The sequence below is a fragment of the Uranotaenia lowii genome, unplaced genomic scaffold, assembly GCF_029784155.1.
Source record: "Uranotaenia lowii strain MFRU-FL unplaced genomic scaffold, ASM2978415v1 HiC_scaffold_186, whole genome shotgun sequence".
Taxonomy (NCBI): domain Eukaryota; kingdom Metazoa; phylum Arthropoda; class Insecta; order Diptera; family Culicidae; genus Uranotaenia; species Uranotaenia lowii.
Window position 1 is genome coordinate 11,053 of NW_026597921.1, and position 19,271 is coordinate 30,323.

The following is a 19,271-nucleotide window of genomic DNA, read 5'->3' on the forward strand; positions in this document are numbered from 1 at the left end:
CCAAATCAATATCTTCAATTGAATTCATTGGAACGTTTACATCTAAATTACGTTCAATAAAATTCCTATATCGCTCCCAGTCAGCTTTTTGAAAGTTAAAAGTTGATTTTAAAGGGTTTTCAATAGGACTTTGGGATAAAGAAAAAGTTACTGGAAGGTGGTCTGAATCGAGGTCCGCATGAGTAACTAATTGACTACAATGCTCGCCTAAATCCGTTAGAACCAAATCAATTGTGGAGGGATTTCTAATTGAAGAAAAACAAGTATGCCCATTAGGATATTCAACAGTGTAATAACCTGAAGAGCAGTCATTAAATAAAATATTCCCATTTGAATTTGATGAAATATTATTCCAAGATCGGTGTTTTGCATTAAAGTCACCAATAACAAAAAATTTAGATTTATTTCTGGTGAGTTTTTGTAAATCTCCCTTCAAAAAATTTTTCTGTTCACCGCTGCATTGAAAAGGCAAATATGCGGCAATAATTATAATTTTCCCCATAGAAGTTTCTAATTCAATTCCAATTGTTTCTAAGACTTTTGTATTGAAAGAAGGAAGAAGTCTAAATTTGAGACGACTATTGATGACAATAGCTACACCCCCACCTTGTCGATCAAGTCGATCATTTCGCAAAATTTTAAAGAAAGCATTGCTTTTCAAGTTATTGTCTGGCTTTAAAAAAATTTCAGTGATGGCAGCAATATGTATGTTTTGAGTTTTCAAAAATAAAAAGAATTCATCTTGGTTAGCCAGCAAAGATCTAGCATTCCAATTCATAATATTTAAACATCTATTTGGATCCATGAGGGAATCGTAAAGTCATAATAATTTTGTTAGCATAATTAAAAGAAGTTTGGAAAGCTTCAAACATTGAATTTGCTTTCAACATAAGTTGCATCATTTCCATTAAATTTTGATGCAAAAATTTTAATTTTTCCTCAGTAATCTCACCCAAATCAACAAAATTGTTAGGATCAGAAAATGAAAGAGAAGAACAAGTATTTGAATTTCGGGGATTTTCCCAAGCCTTCGCATGAACGTTGAGACTTGGTTTTTTCCCATTTTTATTAGTTATGCCTGGAGAGGGCAACCCATTTTCAACCACCTCTGAGAACGATAAGCAACGAGTCTGTGGCGCAGATTCAGCACAGGTAACATTAAATTCACTTCGGGTATTACCCAGCCGTGATTCCAATGTAGACCGAGGCTGAATGCGAACAGGCAGGTTGTTTGCCGGCCCGACGTGTGAAGACGAAAAAGAGGAAGGAGGAGAAGAAACTTTTCTGGAAACTTTGGGATTTTTCCTAGAAGCAATAATTTTTGCCCTGATGGGACAGTCTAGCGAATTCGAGGAATGATTACCTGCGCAATTTGCACACTTGAAAAATTCTGTTTTTGGTTTATCACCACCATAAAGGCATTTAGATTTTTCATGATCGAATGAGCCGCAAAGCATGCATCTGGCATTCATTCTACAATTTTTAGTGCCGTGACAAAAAGCTTGACAACGACGACATTGCGTAATATTTTGAAGGAAATTGGTTGAAGATTTTCGAAAAGGTTCGAATTTGACTCGACAATGAAACATAAGACGAGCCTTTTCAAGAATTTGCAAATTATTAACTTGATCCTTTTTAAAATGGATCAAATAAAGCTCAGGAGCAAAACCAACACTACTGATATTATTCGTGTTGGTTCTTTTCCTCATTTGAATTACTTGAATTGGAGAAAAACCTAACAAAGAATTTAATTCAGATGTGATCTCATCCGGTGTCTGATCGCCGGTGAGACCACGAAGTACAACTTTAAATGGACGATCACTTCTAGTGTCGTACGTAAAAAATTGATGTTTTTTATTATTCAAATAATTTAAAATTTTTTGAAAATCATTAAAAGATTCCGCCAAAATACGAGCAGTTCCCCTTCGACCGATCTGAAAAGAAATCTTCACATCCTTGACGGAAGTGACGATTTCTTTCCGAAAGGCATTGAAGTCAGGAATCGTGACCGTAATTGGTGGAACCTTTTCGTTTTTAAGAGTATAAGAAGAAGAAGGTTTCTTAGTACTCTTATCAGAATTAAATATGAATATTTCCTCATCACCGATGTTATGAAGGACATCGAATGAATTGGAAATTTCAACTTTTTTGGCAGATGGCCCTGGATTAGGTTCAGCAATCCGTTTTCTTCCGGCCCTTGAGCCGGCCGAAGACTTCCCCATGCTGGAAAGAAAAGAGAAAAATATGAATAAAAGAAAATAGAAATAATTTTAGCACTGAAAAGTGCTGATTGAAAAACAGGTAAGGAAAAAATAAATAATGTAAAAATGTTCCTGCAGGTACACAGCAACGATACGATGCTCCGGCGTACGTGTTGACGGCTCAACGGTACAGATGGAAGTGATTGCTTCAGTGATAAATACAGCTAGTGCTTCACTCTTGGATGGAATGACACTCAATGGAGTGAGTCAACGAAACGGGATACGAAACTCTCAAAATCGTACGCTGGATTTGGTTTTCTCGGATGATTCTATTTTGATTAGCCCCATAATCGAAGTCAGCGATGTCGTTGTCCCTATAGAAGGGTACCACCCTCCTTTGGAGTTCGAAATTTCATTCCCGTGTCCCATCGATTTTGTTGAGAATTTCGATGCATCAGCTCGTGACTTCAATCGTGCGGATTTTGATACCATGAACCGTATTCTGTCTGGAGTTGACTGGTCTAACATTCGAAGTTGTACTGACGTAGATGTGGCTGTTGATACATTGAGAGCAATTCTGGATGACGCTTTTGAGAATACCGTTCCCCTGGTGCGACCTCCTCTCCGACCCCCTTGGACTAATGCTAACTTGAAGCGGCTGAAAAAAATACGTTCGAAATTGCTGCGGAAGTTTAGCAACTCCAGATGTCCATTCGTCAAAAGCAAGTTGAACGCTGCGACTAAGCAATACCGAATATACAATCGAATTTGCTATCGCCGTTATGTGGATCGCACTCAGAGTGGAGTTCTGGAAATTTGTGAACTCCAAACGGAAGGAGTCCGGGCTTCCAGCTACACTCCAATTGAACAACCGTATTGCCAAGTCACCTGCTGAAAAATGCTATCTTTTTGCGACGCACTTCGCTAGTGTTGTTTCAGATAAGTCGCCATCTGCCAGTCAATCGAATGCTGCCGTAACACGACTACCTGTCGATGTGCTCGATCTGGATGTTTTTGCTGTTAGCGAGGAAATGGTTTCAGAAGCTATCATTAATTTGAAAAATTCGACTTCAGCCGGACAGGACGGAATACCGGCGTGCGTACTGAAAAATTGTCGCAATGTACTGGTGAAACCTCTTACGCGTATTTTTAATCAGTCTCTAGAACAGCAAAAATTCCCTGCCATCTGGAAAAAAATGATTTATGTGCCCAGTATACAAAAAAGGTGACAAAAAAGATGTTCTTAACTACAGAGGTGTCACATCGCTAGCTGCCTGCTCGAAGGTATTTGAGAAGATCGTCAACAATGTCATGTTTTCAGCTTGCCGGAACTGGATCTCTGAGAACCAGCATGGATTTGTTCCTAAACGCTCGGTAACTTCAAACCTGATGGTTTTCACATCCTTCTGCATATCAAATATGGATGACGGCAAACAAATCGATGCGATATATACCGATATTTCGGCGGCATTTGATTCTGTAATCCACGATATTCTGCTGAAAAAACTGCATCGATTGGGGTTTTCCGAACGAATGTGCGCGTGGATTAGAAGCTACCTAACGGATCGTCGATTGGCTGTTAAAATTGGTTCTGACTTAATTCCAAAGTCCGGGGTACCCCAAGGCAGCAATTTGGGTCCTTTACTGTTTACGCTGTTCTGTAATGACATCAATTTGTTGCTCACTGGGTGTGGAGTTTTGCTGTATGCGGATGACTTAAAAATATTCCTAGTCATAAACAGTCAATCTGACTGCCTCGAGTTGCAACGCTTCTTAGACACAGTTGTGAACTGGTGCGCTATCAATTTACTTGTTTTGAGTGTTGCGAAATGCTGTATTATCACATTTGGGCGCAGGAAAAATCCCTTTGTGTATGATTACAATGTTATGGGCGAGCAGTTGCATCGTGTTGAGGAGATTAAGGATCTTGGCGTTTTGTTGGACAGTCAAATGACTTTTAAGCGGCATTACTCTAAGGTACTCGAGAAGGCTAACCGTATGCTGGGATTTATCATACGTCTGAGCAAAGAATTCACAGATCCGGTCTGCTTGCGAGCTCTGTATTGCTGTCTGGTGCGATCAATACTGGAATCCGCGAATCTTGTATGGTGGCCTTTTGAAGCCGCATGGACAGCACGTTTTGAAGCAATTCAACGTCGGTTCGTACGTTACGCTCTTCGAGAGCTACCCTGGGAGAATCCTTTGAATTTACCGCCATACGCACAACGTTGTGCCCTGCTTGGACTTCATACGCTGTCGGATCGTCGTTCCATCGGTCAATCGCTGTTCGTGGCAAAAATTCTTCGGAACGATATTGATTGCCCCTGGCTACTTTCTTGCTGTAATATTTATGCGCCAGAACGAACTCTACGAAATAGAAACTGGTTATCTCTGGAACCGAGAAGTACGCGTTATGGAAGCAACGACCCTCTTCGTTCAGCAAAAATATGCTTCCTTAGTTATTATACTATCTTTGACTTTCATGTATCCACTTTAACCTTTCGACGCCGTATTGAATCTGAATTAAGTGTTCAACTACGAAGTTGAGTAAAACTATCGTGCTTTGTACAACTAACATTAAGATGATCATTAAGACACCCATGTCAGATGATTTTATTTTATATAAATAAATAAATAAATAAATAAATAAATAAAAAGAAAATCTCATATATAGAGCTATATTGGATCAATTCAACTGATGAGTTGGGATCGTGATAAGATACCAGACTGCAAATTCGGAGGACTGGAGTTCAAATCTCGGTCGAGGGAATTTTTTTAAATTTTACTCAAATTACTTAAAATCATATATTTTGCATTTTGTGGGAAAATCGAATCGTTGGAATCTTGTCATTGTAGATATATCGCCTCCACTTTTGTAGCTATATGCTATTTTGGTAAGTTTAATACAATCTTTTCATCTGGTATAATTGTTTGAATAAATCTTTTGTTCCTGCGATATACCTCTTTAAATGTTTGCTGGGTACAATTTCAGGTTTGGAAAATGAGTTTAAAGACAAAGAAAACTTAATGTTCAGAACTGAATTTCGATATACATGTCCGAAAATTTTTAAAAACTGTAGCAGAACTCTGAACATAGGATGGGTTTTCGATGTTTTGGCGTTAGTTTTGAGTCTAGATTATTAATTTCGAATAACCTTACTAATCCAACGAAATTGATTACAAATTCAAAATTTTGTGTATAGAGTAGAATGCCTTGCTTACTTTTCTTGGACCCTCATTAGGGGGGTTTAATCCCCGAAATCCCCTCCGTTTCTACGGCCATGTCTTTGAAAATATGATAATTTTCAGGTGCGAAGATGTATCAAGACTAACTCAGAATTTTAGATCTGATATCCTCAATGTGTTAACCTAAAGCTTATTTTGTGATTTTCCAGATAAAAGAACTGACACATTTTCTCGGGTAACCTGCGAATTTGGTTTAGAAACTTGAAACACTTTCAAGGTTAGAAAAATCAACCAATTTTTCCAAACTTTGAGTACCGTGAAACGGGGTAACTTTGACCAACAATAAATTTTTGCACATTATCATCAATAACTCAGTTTATACTTTGAACTTTTGAAAACTGTTTTCTTCGTTTGAAAGCCAATAAATTGAGTATCAAATAGGCAAAATTGGGTTTGTTTTTGAATTTTCTATCTGTTACAAAAATATTATTTCAAAATCTTAAAATATCTATTTTTTTCAAAGCTCGCAAACAAACAGATCACCTGATGAAACCAAATATCATTTAGAAGCAAACGGGTTGTTGAATGTGAAAAATATACGTTTTTTCTTTCTATATGTATAATCATAGTGCAATTTTTATAGTCATTTAGTGATAAATTTTTGATATTTGAAAAATAAGGACATTTTCCAAGCGTAAGCCCGTATTAAACAAATTCCTATCCATTCCTTTTAAATAATTAACTTTGAAGCAAAAATTTAAACGGAAATAGTGGGAGGGCCAAAAATAATGTGTGAAGGTAAAATTTCATGTGTATTTGTAGCTCAAACAATTAAGCAATTATTTTTATTTTTTCCCCTAAATGTATGCACCGTAATGGTCCTTTCTTCGATTATATTAATGTTTTTAAAAGAAAACGTTAAAAAGCAAGGTAAAAAAAGATAAACTAAAATTTCTTAATATTATTTAGGTGTTTTTTTTATCCTTTATTATCAAGACAAAATTGTTTAAAACGTCAAAATACAGACTGATCAATGTAACCCCAAAGCATCAAATTCTAATCAGAGGCAAAATCCGATTTTTAAATAAAATTTAAAGTTGTCTAATAAATTTCTGCAACCATGTTTTACGTTCATAGGAGTCCAGTACTGGTTTTAAAAATATGAAACATGCCACAATCCACTTAACAGAAAAAATAATCGAAAAATATTAAAAATAATGATCAATATTGCCCCGGTTTACGGAAATCAAAATGCTCAAATAAACAATTTTTTTTTTTTGAAATGAAGATTTAATAAAAATAATCTTTCTGAAGAGGTTTAACAGAATGGAGGACTCAGTGTGAGATATTCAACCTTTAACTTTTGAAGCTTCACAACTTTTTGCAAACAACATTTGATATTTGAAGCTATGCTTGGTGATATTTTCGCATTTTTAAAATTGTATCACACTTTTAGGTTCGAAAGAAAAAACAAATTTTTGAAAAATGTATGTAAGTTGACCAGACACAACAAATTAAAAGCGTGTTTTCGTGAAAAAGCTTTCATGAACTTATACTAAGGTTGCCAGAATTTTTTCATAACGTATCCGGACTGGACAAATCTTGGATATTTTATGTAAAAACTAAGCAAAATCCGGGCGTTTGATTTAAAATTTGTCAATTGGACTGATTTGCCGGAAATAAATATACTTTTTCAACCATTTTCGTCAAAAAATTTGGCTTTTTCAATGACATCCGGGCCGAAAATTTCCCTAATTTTGTATGTGGGCAATCCCGGATAAAACCGGGCAATCTGGCAAGCTTTACTTATTCCCCTTTGGATTCAAGGACCTTCCCAGACAAACAGAAGTCGTATTTTCTTTTACATATTACATCGTATAGAATGTTATTTATACTGATTTTCGTTTATCTGCACCTACAATGTGCGGTCCATGCATATTCTTTATCGTATTTAAAAGCATTGCATGATTTTATTACGACAAAAAGAGAGACTCGTATTTATGTACATATGAACTCGACCTTTGTGTACGACAATTCGCAAAAAATCCATGAAACGACCGAAATACGGTGATCAGCCGTGGCTGAGAGATTTTGTCGTGCTATGCATAAAATAATTCGAAATAAAAAACGTATATAACTGCATTAATTCGTAATAATGTGCATGCAATCGTATACCTTTGCAAATTAATTCGCATGTCTGATTTTCGTAAAACGTATTTGGTGGCAATCGTAAAAGAATACAAAAAAGTTCAATAAAATCGTTTTAGATAATGGGACATCGATGATTGGAATCGTATTAAAGGAGGCTTCGAAATGTTGGACTATTTTTAGATCATCGATGTCGTGTTCTACGGTTCAAATGATTTAAGTTATAGAAATATACGATTTGCTTTTGGTTTGATGCCTTTGAAGCAAATCCCCTTGATTTTATATATTCCAGATAGCGTCGAGGAACCATCATGAACTGAAGATCGTATGGTCAGGGGATCAAGTCCAGGTACTAACAATAACTTCATGAACATTGAAAAAAATCAGCAATCAGGGAAATAATTAATTTGTACGATATAAACTTGAATTTGACAGCAAAAAACGCATTTCTTTGAAATAATCTTAATTTTATTATTTTTTGGAATGAATAAACCAATTGGTTTAAAGTACAAAAAAAATAATAATCTTATTTTTATTCAACTGACGGAAAATGAGAGCCCTGCACTAAAGTCGCAAAAGACGACCAAATAAGTCGTCAAACTTTCTATATTGTTACGAAAAATGTCGTATATTACAACCTCAATCATCTATATTATGATGTAAATTGTCATAGTATATTCCAAAAAGAATCAGGGTAGTCGTGAATGATGCGCATGACAAGTCGTCCAAATCAAGAATATGTTTGCTAATGTACCTATATGGCCTCCAAAATGATATGTATATACTGGTTTTGCTACATTATATACGATATGTTTACACGTATATTTGCACGTATATTTGCGTTGCAAATTCGAAATACCCACCAAATGGTTGTCTGGGTTATTTGTATGTATGTCTTGTAATGTTTGGAATTGTTTGTGGAATTCTTGAATTTTTTGTCATTTTTGGGAGACTAAAAATCCTAAAACCCATTCTAACACCCCTAAATCATTTTTGATTGCTGCTGAATTTAGCAAATATCATGATTTGGAACGAGCACTCAAAACGTATATGGTCATTTGCTGAATTTGTCAAACCTTCCTAATGTGTACCAGGCATTAATCTTAGCTAGAGATGTACCGAATAGTGGTATTCGGCGAACGGCCGAATACCGAATATTGACCTTTTCAACTATTCGGCCAAACGAATATTCGGCCGAATATTCTATTGAGTTTTTAATGTAAAAAACTGGAAACTTATCTGGAATCTTTACTGGATTTATGGGCAAGCATGAAGATATCATGAAAAATCTGGAATATACTATAATCAAAGTAAAAAGCGATATTTGAACAAGAGAATGTACGACCTTCTGTGAAAGATACGCCGTCACACCTTGGATGCTTTGCTGAAACCATAAGTTTTTATGATTGTGTAGCTTTTACAACATTACTTTTGGATATTTTATAAATTATCCAAAATTTTGCATGTCTGTAGTCGATATTCGGCCTATTCGGCCTATTCGGCCGAATACTTAGCTCAACTATTCGGTGAGCCGAATATTCGGCTTAACGGTTTTTCGACGGTATTCGGCGCCGAATATTCGGCCGACCGAATATTCGGTACATCTCTAATCTTAGCTCTTAAATTCTCTCTTAAATTTTCAGCTTTTTCAAATGTTTGCTGATGGTGTTAAAAATAATGTCTTTCCCCATAATAAGTGATCAATCAAATTTATATAAGAAACATTATCGCACTATCAGCATGAAATATAAATGTGTATATTTATAATCGCTGAAAAGATTAAATCTGCCTACCTTCCTGCAAAAAAGACCAATACTTCCTAAATCTTCATCTTCAAATTCGTAGATTGATTTTTTTTCGCCTTCACTTTTATGTTTACGAGAAATTTCGCTATTTTCGGCTCCCATGGGAGTTGACCCAAGTCATCCATCTTTTGATCCTGCCCTTGCCCAACGGGAAATTTGTGCATATTTGATCAGCCGAAACAGCAACCTAGCCATCCGCAAATGCCACCATCCATCAAAATACCATCGGATCACCAAACTTCACCGAAAAATCACCATAAATTAGGCTCACCAAAATGAAATTATAAGCAAACCTTTTTTTTTGGTTTTTCACTTTCCACTTTCACTTCACTTTCCAGAAGTAGGGAATCTAGGGAACGATGGCTGACGACGAGGAACGGCTTTGGAACGCCTAGGGGTGTCCAAACGTTGAATATCAGTGAGAAGGCAGTTCCAATCTTAAACTGTAGCTGTAGGTATAAGCATAGCAGCTACACTTCAAAATGGGCTGGCAAAGGGACCGAAGATTAACCTATTCCCAGGGTAAATTTTGCGCTCACTTTTCCCCGATTAAATTTCGGAACAAATTGTATAAGCGAATCTTCTGCTACCGACGGGGCTCTGCTGCTGTCTTTTGGCACAAGTAGTTTATTTGAAAGGACCCTGTGGCAGATTTGTGCCAGATAACGTTGCACAGTGCGAAAGATTTTGTAAAACTTACCCAGAAGTATCTTCGAATCGAAAATCTCATAATATTGGAATTATATATGTTAGTTCTGCATGTTAAAAATCAATCATTCAATATTTATTGAAAATTTCCAAATAAGCGAGAGGGATCTTTAAAGTATGCGTTTAATGGATAACCCCTCAAAAAAACCTACAAGTTCATTTTATTTCCATTCTATTTTCCCAACCTTAAAAGGTCTTTTTATTTTGAAGAACCCATTATTCCGAAACCGACAGTACGTGTTCTCTGTCCGCCTGAAGGCCCTTCCGAATCAATGAATCCGTTTTCGATCGACTGTTGTCGGTTGAACCGGAGCAACAAAACCGGCCAGATCCATCGAATTCGAACCGTTGCTGGAACCATAGACCATAGAGCGGTGGCCCGGTGGCCCTCAGGGGGCCAATATAAATTGGATTCTCTCGAATCCGATGGGCGATGCTCCTCGGTTTTTTACTCCTTCCTTACGCTCTTTTTTGCCGGGGTTGAAGATAAACTTTTCACCATAAGGTTTCCCAAAATCAGAAAAGATGAAGCCGAAATTGATTTCGGACCATATCGTGACCGAGACCCCTTTTTCCCCGAGTGTGATTTTGTTTGATGGGTTTTCGCTTTGCTTGGATAGAGAGGGGACAACGGAGGAGGTCAAGAGCCTTTTGGCTTTAATGATTTAAAATTACCGTTTCTGGCTACATCCGGGTTTGGGTAATGAAGAAAGAACCTGAATTTAAAACAGGAACGGTTTAAACGAAAACTCATTCAAAGTTTGTGAAATATTTCTCATTATTATTATTTGAAATAAAACTCATTGCAGCATGTTCCATTCGAGAGTTTTTCTTTACAGTTTTTCTATGATATTGGTTAGGATATAGGGTAAATTTCACTAGGTACAATCATTTTCTTACATTTATGTTCAAAGGCGCGTTCAAAAGAAATTAAAGATTTTTCATTCCAATTTTCATGCTGTTTAATGAACGAATTTAGCTGTAATAGGTAAAATTTTTCTATCTTAAGCCCAACTCGATATACAGTGAGGGGCAAAATAAAGTGTCCAAATTATTTTTTTATCATTTCTTTTATTTTTCTGGTTGAAATTCACCGAAAACACATCGTAATCATTTTTAAAATATTGTTTATTATGTTCTTTTTAATTTTTGTTAATGTTGCGCTGGTAAAAAAGAAAGTTTTTCTGATAGAAAAAAAACAATTAATTTTCCAAAAAAAAAATGGGAAAAATAAAGTGTCCAAATCAAAAATCAATATAATTTCGATAAGTTTCCATCGCTAGGCCTCTCGAGTTTGTTTGTTTTGTGTATTTTGACGTTTCATAAATAACTGGCTTGGCTCTGGAGTATTCAAACAGGTGTCTGCATTCGAATAAGTTGTAAAATATGGAGAACGCATAAATTTCTGGTTCCATTCCGTTGTCCATCCGGAAACTGGTTGTTCGTAATGTAAATAACAGTCAAACGCACTGGGAAGTGGCCAAGCACTACGAAATCAGCAAGACAGCGGTATCAAAAATCATGAAGAAGATGAATACGTTCGGATCGGAGATGGATCGCCCAGGAAGAGGACTAAAACCCAAGACAGATGCCAGAACGGACAAGAAAAGCATTCTTGAAGTGGAGAAAAAAGCAATAATAACGATCCGGCAGATACAGGAAGAGCTCCAATTTTCGGTATTGCGTTGTACTATCCGTCGCCGCATCCATGGAAAGAAGTACCATAGAAAGATCGCAGTGAGAAGGCCTTTCATCAGCCAGGTGAACAAGGCTAAGCGGCTCAGGTTCGTCAAGGAACACGTCGATATACGGCTCGAGTACTGGAAAACATTGTTGTGGGCCGACGAATCCAAATTCGAGCTATTCAACCGAAAGAAGCGGGATCATATGTGGTGCAAGTCGGGTTAGGAGCCCCAAGATCGCCATATCCAAGGAACAGTCAAGCACGGAGGAGGTAACGTGATGGTGTGGGGGGGCTTTTCTTGGGGTGGGATGGACAATTTGGTAAAAAATGACGGAATCATGACAGCTGAGTCATATTCCAATATCCTGCGGGAAAACCTCGAGGTATCCCTAATCAAGACGGGCCTCGAAGAGCGCTTCGTTTTACAGCAGAATAACGATCCGAAGCATACGGCCAATCTGATGAAGTCATTTTCCCGTTCCTGCCGCATAAAAGCCCTTGAATGGCCCCCACAAAGTCCTGATCTGAACCCCATCGAAAATCTGTGGGTCATCCCCGATGCTCTGATTGATAAGACTGGTGTGACAAATTAAAAATACTTATTTTGATGCCATGGAGCATGCGTGGGAGGAACTCGACCCACAACACTTGCACAACCTTGTTGAAAGTATACCGAAGCACTTGTAGGAGGTGTTGAAGGCCGAAGGTGGCCATACCCATTATTGAATAGTTCTTGTTTGCCTTCAGTTTGAATTAATTTGAAGCTGTACTGATCTGGACACTTTATTTTGCCCCTGTTTTTTTGGAATATTAACTGTTTTTTTCTTCTATCAGAAAAACTTTTTTTTTAACAGCGTAACATAAACAAAAAATGAAAAGAACATAATAAACAATATTTTAAAAATGATTACGATGCGTTTTCGTTGAATTTTAACCAGAAAAAAAAATAAATTGAAAAAAAATAATTTGGACACTTTATTTTGCCCCTCACTGTAAGTCTTCGTAACAGTAGGATGCCTATTCAACACCAATAACATTTAGTTTTTTTTTCTTTCTTATAGGAATTTAACCCATTAAAAAAAATAATATTTAGTTTTTAATACCTTAAATGTTGATCTTTGGCCATCAATCCGCGTGAAATTACCTGGAAATATACAAAGGAAACAACATACAGCTTATTCAATTTTATTGATGCAGGATTACTGAATATCGAGGGACTGATATGAAGAGAGAAGATTCGCCAATGAACACGCAAGTTTCTCAACCAATGATTGAAATTGTGATTAGTTACGATTAATTTTTCGACTAAATGAGTAAAATTGAGTTAAAATGAGAGAAATCAGTGCTCAGAGAGAAATAAATTGTGCGAATTGTTGCAATTTGTTGCAAATTGTACAGTGATTGTCAAATTTTGATAATGATCATCAAGAGTTCTTTCCCTTTTCCATTCTCCCTCTGTATATACACTCTACGGGATAAAAAAAACAGTTTTATTTTCTAGATGTTTTTATAATCACAACGAGACTTGTATGGATCATCAAATAAAAATCAATATTATAAATAACTAGCTGATCCCATACGAACTCCGTTTCGCTTTCAACTTGGAATATCTCATGAACAGTTTGTATGAAAGTCAATTGCCATGCATTTTCCAGATGCACTTCTGAATTCATTGTTAAATAATAATTGCAAAAATATTAGACGATCACTTTGTCTATCGTCTGACACTAAATTTGAAATCAGGAATCAATTAACCGTGCTAAAAAATCACTTGTTTATATTTCGACTAAATCATTGCATAACAACGCAATTATTGCCAAAAAGCTAAACCCCTTTCGGGGGCTCTTATATAACCTTTGATGACTGGAATCGATTGCCCTTCCCTCAAAACTCCCGTGTGCAAATTTTCAATGCAATCCATTGTATAATAACGTCAATATTGCTAAAAACAGTGAAAAATTAATTTATATGGACGACCCCTTTCGTCGACCCCTGGCAAAACATTTGACATATGAAATCGGTTGCTGGTCCCTGAAAACTACCGTGTGCAAATTTTCATCCCCATCCGATGTAAAATAACGACGATATTGCAAAAATATTGAAAGGTTTATATGGACGACCCCCTTTGCCGGCCCCTTACACTGAATTTAATACCCGAAATCCATTGCTCATCTCTCAAAACTCTCCTGTACCAATTTTCGTCTGAATTCGATATATAATTACGACAATATCGCTTTAACAGTAAATAGTTAATATGGACGACCCCTTTGGTCGACCTCTGATTTTAGTTTGGATAAGTGAAATCAGTTGTTTGTCCCTAATAACTCCTATGTGCCAATTTTCACCCCAATCCGATGTATAAAAACGTTAATATCACTAATACCGTATTTGTTTATGCCGAGTGTTGCACTAGTGTTGCACTGGTGCACCACTAGGTGCTGTCAAACTGTTTGTTTATTCGGACGGTGTTGCACTGGTTTTGATCTGTCGGAGTTCTGCTTACGGACGGTGGCCCACCGATAATTTTGCCAGTGTTGCGAGAGAGCGTGTGAGTGAGTGAGGTAGCAATACACTGGCGACGATTTGTGTTTGTTTTTGTCGGGTACGGTGGAGCACTGATCGAGGGGAGAAAACAAATACGGTATAAGATACTGAAAATTTAATATGGACAACCCCTTTTGCCGGCCCCTTACACCGAATTTGATACCTCAAATCGATTGCACGTCACTCAAAACTATCGTGTACTAATTTTCATCTGAATACGATGTAAAATAACATCAATATTGCAAAAACAGCGAACAGTTAATATGGACTACCCCTTTGGCTGACCCCTTACACAAAATTTGACACCTGAAATCGATTGCTCGTCTTTCAAAACACTCATGTGCAAATTTTCAACACGATCCGACGAAAAGTAACGTCAATATCGCGAAAACAATATTTGTGTTCTATGGACGACCCCCTTCAGAAGGGGTCATCCGAAAATCTAAAAACATTTTTCATCCTTCCTGGTCCTAATGAGCATCCATGCCAAATTTCAGCTCTCTAGCTCTTAAGGCAGCTGAGCCTATTGAAGACAAACATACAAACGAACAAACAAACGGAAATTACTTTTTATATATATAGATATATAGATTCTCCGAAACAAATTGAAAGTTTATTGTATTTGATTGTAACTAAATCAATCGCTTTTGAAATATACAAAGATTATCTCAAGAGCAACGCCAGGAACGGCAGGGGGGGTGGCAATGGGGGAAATTCTCCCCCTCCCGGGTTAATGCCCCCCGAGAAGAAAAAAAAAGTTTTGCTATGAACAGTTTTCAAAACTAGCAAACTATATTCAAAGTTCAAAATTTATGCAATCAAAAACTGCGACGAGGGGCCCCGAAAATAAAAAATAATTAAGGATTTCTAACTCAGCGTATGTGAAATACATATTATTGAAAAAAAAACCCACCGGCTCGAATGTGTAACATATAATTTAATGAAAAATTTCCTTGGATGCCTCCATAACGGGCTAAAGAAATTTTTTCATAAATTCTTAATTATTAATTAAGAAATTATATATAGGGTATAACAGTTTTATTCACATTAGATAGTACGCTATACAAGTGACATATGAGAGAGAAAAAAAAGTTTTAAGTGCATCAAAGTTGATTTCAAGAAGACGCACTGCAAGAAAGTTCGAAGGAAAAATGTTATAAAACTGAAAAATTTACCAAATATTGTTTGAAACATGAAAAACCGTTATGCATTATAAATTCAAAATTTAACAGTTTTGCACTTTTACCCCTTTGGTTCTTAAGGCCTTTTATGGGTGAAGCAAACGAAAAATTCGTTAAGTAACAACCATACCTTCAAACTTTTGACAAATAAATATATTTAAACAAATCAAAGTTTTTATGAGGCACTTATAAAATATCCTTTGATTTTTTAAAGAATAAATTTTTTCACTATTTTGAGATGAATTCTAAATTTCACAGTTTTAAGACTGCGGTTGATCAAAAGTCCAAATTCTTTTTTTTTAGTACGGAGCTTGATCCAGAGATTTTTGAAATCTGATAACAAATAACGAATAAGGTCTTTTATTTTTTTATTTTTAAGTTCATATCTGACAACATTCGATGTCCCAGTTTTGAAATCATTGATTGTATCTCTGAGAAAACAAGCTTTTTTGTGGTAGAAAAATTCGACTGGAAATATGTTTTTCCGGGAAGTTTTTTCAGCTTGCAGTCTTGTTATTAGCAAAAACGACGTATTAAATTACGTTTCCCTCCATAACTTGGAAACGTAAATCAATACGTCGTTTTTGCTAAAAACAAGACTGCAAGCCGAAAAATCTCCCCGAAAAAAAAAGAGAAATCAAGCAGAATTGTAGCTAGTTTTCTCAGAGACACAATCATAGATTTGATTGAATATTATAATGCTTTTGCTAAAGTTGGAGCAGGTTCTTATAATGAAATGGTGTAAATCGATTGATTTATTTGAGTTTATGAAATAGCTCAGTTGGCAAATCACTTGCTTCCAGAGCCGATGTTCGCGAGATCGAGCCCAAGAGTGTACATCGAACACAGTTGTAATGGATAAGTTTTTTTTAACTGTTTGCGAACTGCAACGTTGATATACAGTCGTGAATACCATAAAATATGGTCGAAACAAAAATCGAAACAAAAATCGAAACAAAATGAAAGAAAAAAATCTGTATTTTAATTTTGCATTTTATTTAGCAGAAATTTAGCTGGTTTTAAGAATAACTAAACAATTTTTGACTTACAGACTGCTGCAGAAATATTTTTGATCAAAAATGAAAAACAAATTAGCCCCCTTCACCCTAGAAAAATTGCCTCGGGACTCCTGACGGCTTAATCCGGTAAATTATATCAAAACAAACAAGACACGAGAAATGCTTTCGATTTATGATCATAAATTAAGAACATTTTTAGTATTTTTCTTTGATAATATTCACTTCTGACTTCTGATTATCTCAGTAAATTTTAAGACCGATTCATTTGATTCTGATATTAAATCCAATCAACGGAAATTTTGTATTGAAAATTCTCATGAATGCGAACGACTTCCTTTTCATCCTTCATAAAAACTATTTTGAAATAATTGCTTAGCAATACTTTATAAAATAAAAATGCTTAACCGGCTTCTCAAAACTTTAACAGTAATTACAATGTTAAAAACACTCTGGAAAAATTTGTATGCCATAAAACCGTTGAAGAAGCTAAAAGTTTTTAATATTTTTAAAGCAAAACACTTGATTCTCTTTATAGCGGTAGCTCGAGACTTGAATTACCAATTTCATCGATACACATTGAGTCAAAAAAATTTTTTCGGGAGCTCTCGCAGCAGAATTTAATTTGTCATCGTTCAGCTATTCGTGAGTTGTTGTGTGAGATATTTTGCATATTACAAAAGTCCTGATACATTATTTTGTTATTTTAATAAAACAAGGCAATTAAATTCACTGTTTTCCACGGCGGCAAGAATAAACCAAATTTAACTCACCCCCCATTAAGGGTCCAAAAAAGCAAGCGAGGTATTTTAGTCTACACTCACAATTTTAAGTTCATAATCATGGATTTCAAATTAAACTAAACCCAATTCAAAGGTTCAGGTTCCATAGTCCCATAAACAAGATTGTATTTATATTGTGGTATTCAAATCCTAAATCCAGTTAAGGATTCTTGCTTTTCAGTTCAAACAATCATAAAGAATTAGAAATTAAAAGAAGCTTCACAACCCTGGTTTAAATTTTATTTTTTTGGAATTTCTTAGCGGCGTGTTTTGCATTCCATATCAAATTTGAATCATGTTTTTCAAAAATCATATGCATTTTCAATATTTTTATGGTAGTTTACCGTAGTTTTTATTTCTTACACAATATTTAAGTATTTAAAGCTTCAGAATGACATTCCAAAATTGAAAACTCAGATTTTGATCCATTTTTGAAATTCATATTTTAATTCAGATTCAAAATACAGATTAAAATAAATAACTTAAATAATGAATTGTGATTAAATAAGAACAACATAATTTAAATTGTGGACTCATGAAAGATGGTTCTTTAACTTGGCTAATCAAATTCTTATCTGGATTTAAGATTTGGTAATCGTATTTTACTGTTCATTTCAGAAGAGTGAAGAAATCGGAAACAGATTCAAAGTTCAATTCAATTCAATTTTAAACTCAGAAATATATTTAGCTTGTAAATGAGTTTCACGATTAATATAAAATTTTTGAGGAATTTCAGGGATCATGAACCTTTAAATTTGCTTAGCAATTCACTTTCCAGATTAAAAATGTTTGATCAATATTTATTAGTTTATACAGTACATCAGTTGACACAAATCAGCTGAAAATCTTAAATGAAAAGTAGAATTTGAGTACATTTTCTGAGTTTTGTTTAATGAAAACAAACCTTATTTTATTTTAAAAAAAATCATCCACAGGATTATTATTATGCAATTGATTCTTTATGATAAATATTTTCTATAAAAGAAACAAATACCTCTTCTTCTCTTATAAAATCTTCACAAAATTCTTTATTTTGTTAGTGTATTGTTAATTATAATTCATTGCGCTTTTTTTTAAGAAAATCTTCATACTAAAATCATAAATTTGGTTCACGTTTGCTTCAATCAAATTTCGATCCAGAAAATTTGTATCGCTTTTTTGAATTTTGAAAATTTTATTTATTTTCTTCGATTGTTAAAATCTTTGAACTTGCAAAAGAGTTTGGAAGATAGGGCTATTTTGATTTTAGCATAGAATAAGTTTTTTTTAAGAAATTGAAGACCCTCCTAAAAATACTAATTTTAAACTCAAATCTTATAAGTTTGATCTACCAAACTCTGAAACAAACTCAAAAAATTTTACCATAAATGAGTGCGAATACCATATTTTGTTACTTAAGGTTTTATTATATAAACTCAGCCCACCTTTTAGGTTTAGGACCAATTTTCTAAATTAATTATTTAATACAAAAGCTTATAGTTTAAAAAAGAAGAAAAATGAATATTCATAAGTTTTAAAAAGAGTTTGTTTAATTTTTTTTTTAATTCGTGCATTGATGAGAAAAAAGCATTGATCAAAATCAGTCATCAAACCCCTCCTGAGTCGGTTATTTCTACAGCCCTATCATGAGGTATCGCTTTTTTGTTTGGATTCGACCAACAAAGCAAGTACAACTAATAATTTATTCAAATTTACTTACCATATCAGCAATACGTTGTTTGTTGACATAGGAATAAATTTGTATGTTTACGAAGACTGGTCTCAAATTTTTGACTGATACACCATACTGCGGGTCGATCCCAAACTTTTGGTCAATAGCTTTATTTGACTTGTTTTAAGAAAAATGCAAATGCATTGCATAAATTTTGACAAATTTGACATTGTACAACATTCGTAATTTTTGGATAATGGACTTCATAGATGATTCCATTGTTTCAAATGATGTAAAAATGCTTATACTCTTTTTAAATTGAAAAATTGAAAATCAAGGAGAAAGAAAATATTCTGCAACAAATT

The 19,271-nt window shown here is 35.0% G+C and overlaps 1 protein-coding gene across 1 annotated transcript in view; it reads left to right on the forward strand.

Annotated features, from left to right (window-relative positions):
• Window positions 1-2,394: 2,394 nt before the first annotated feature.
• LOC129759539 (uncharacterized) overlaps window positions 2,395-19,271 on the forward strand; it is a gene marked incomplete at its 3' end in the record, with an annotated part of 32,195 nt that continues 15,318 nt past the window's right edge. The window contains exons 1-3 of the mRNA XM_055757005.1: window positions 2,395-3,074; window positions 3,130-3,297; window positions 3,455-4,486. Coding sequence (XP_055612980.1) covers window positions 2,395-3,074; window positions 3,130-3,297; window positions 3,455-4,486 — 1,880 coding nt within the window. The remainder of the gene's footprint in view (window positions 3,075-3,129; window positions 3,298-3,454; window positions 4,487-19,271) is intronic.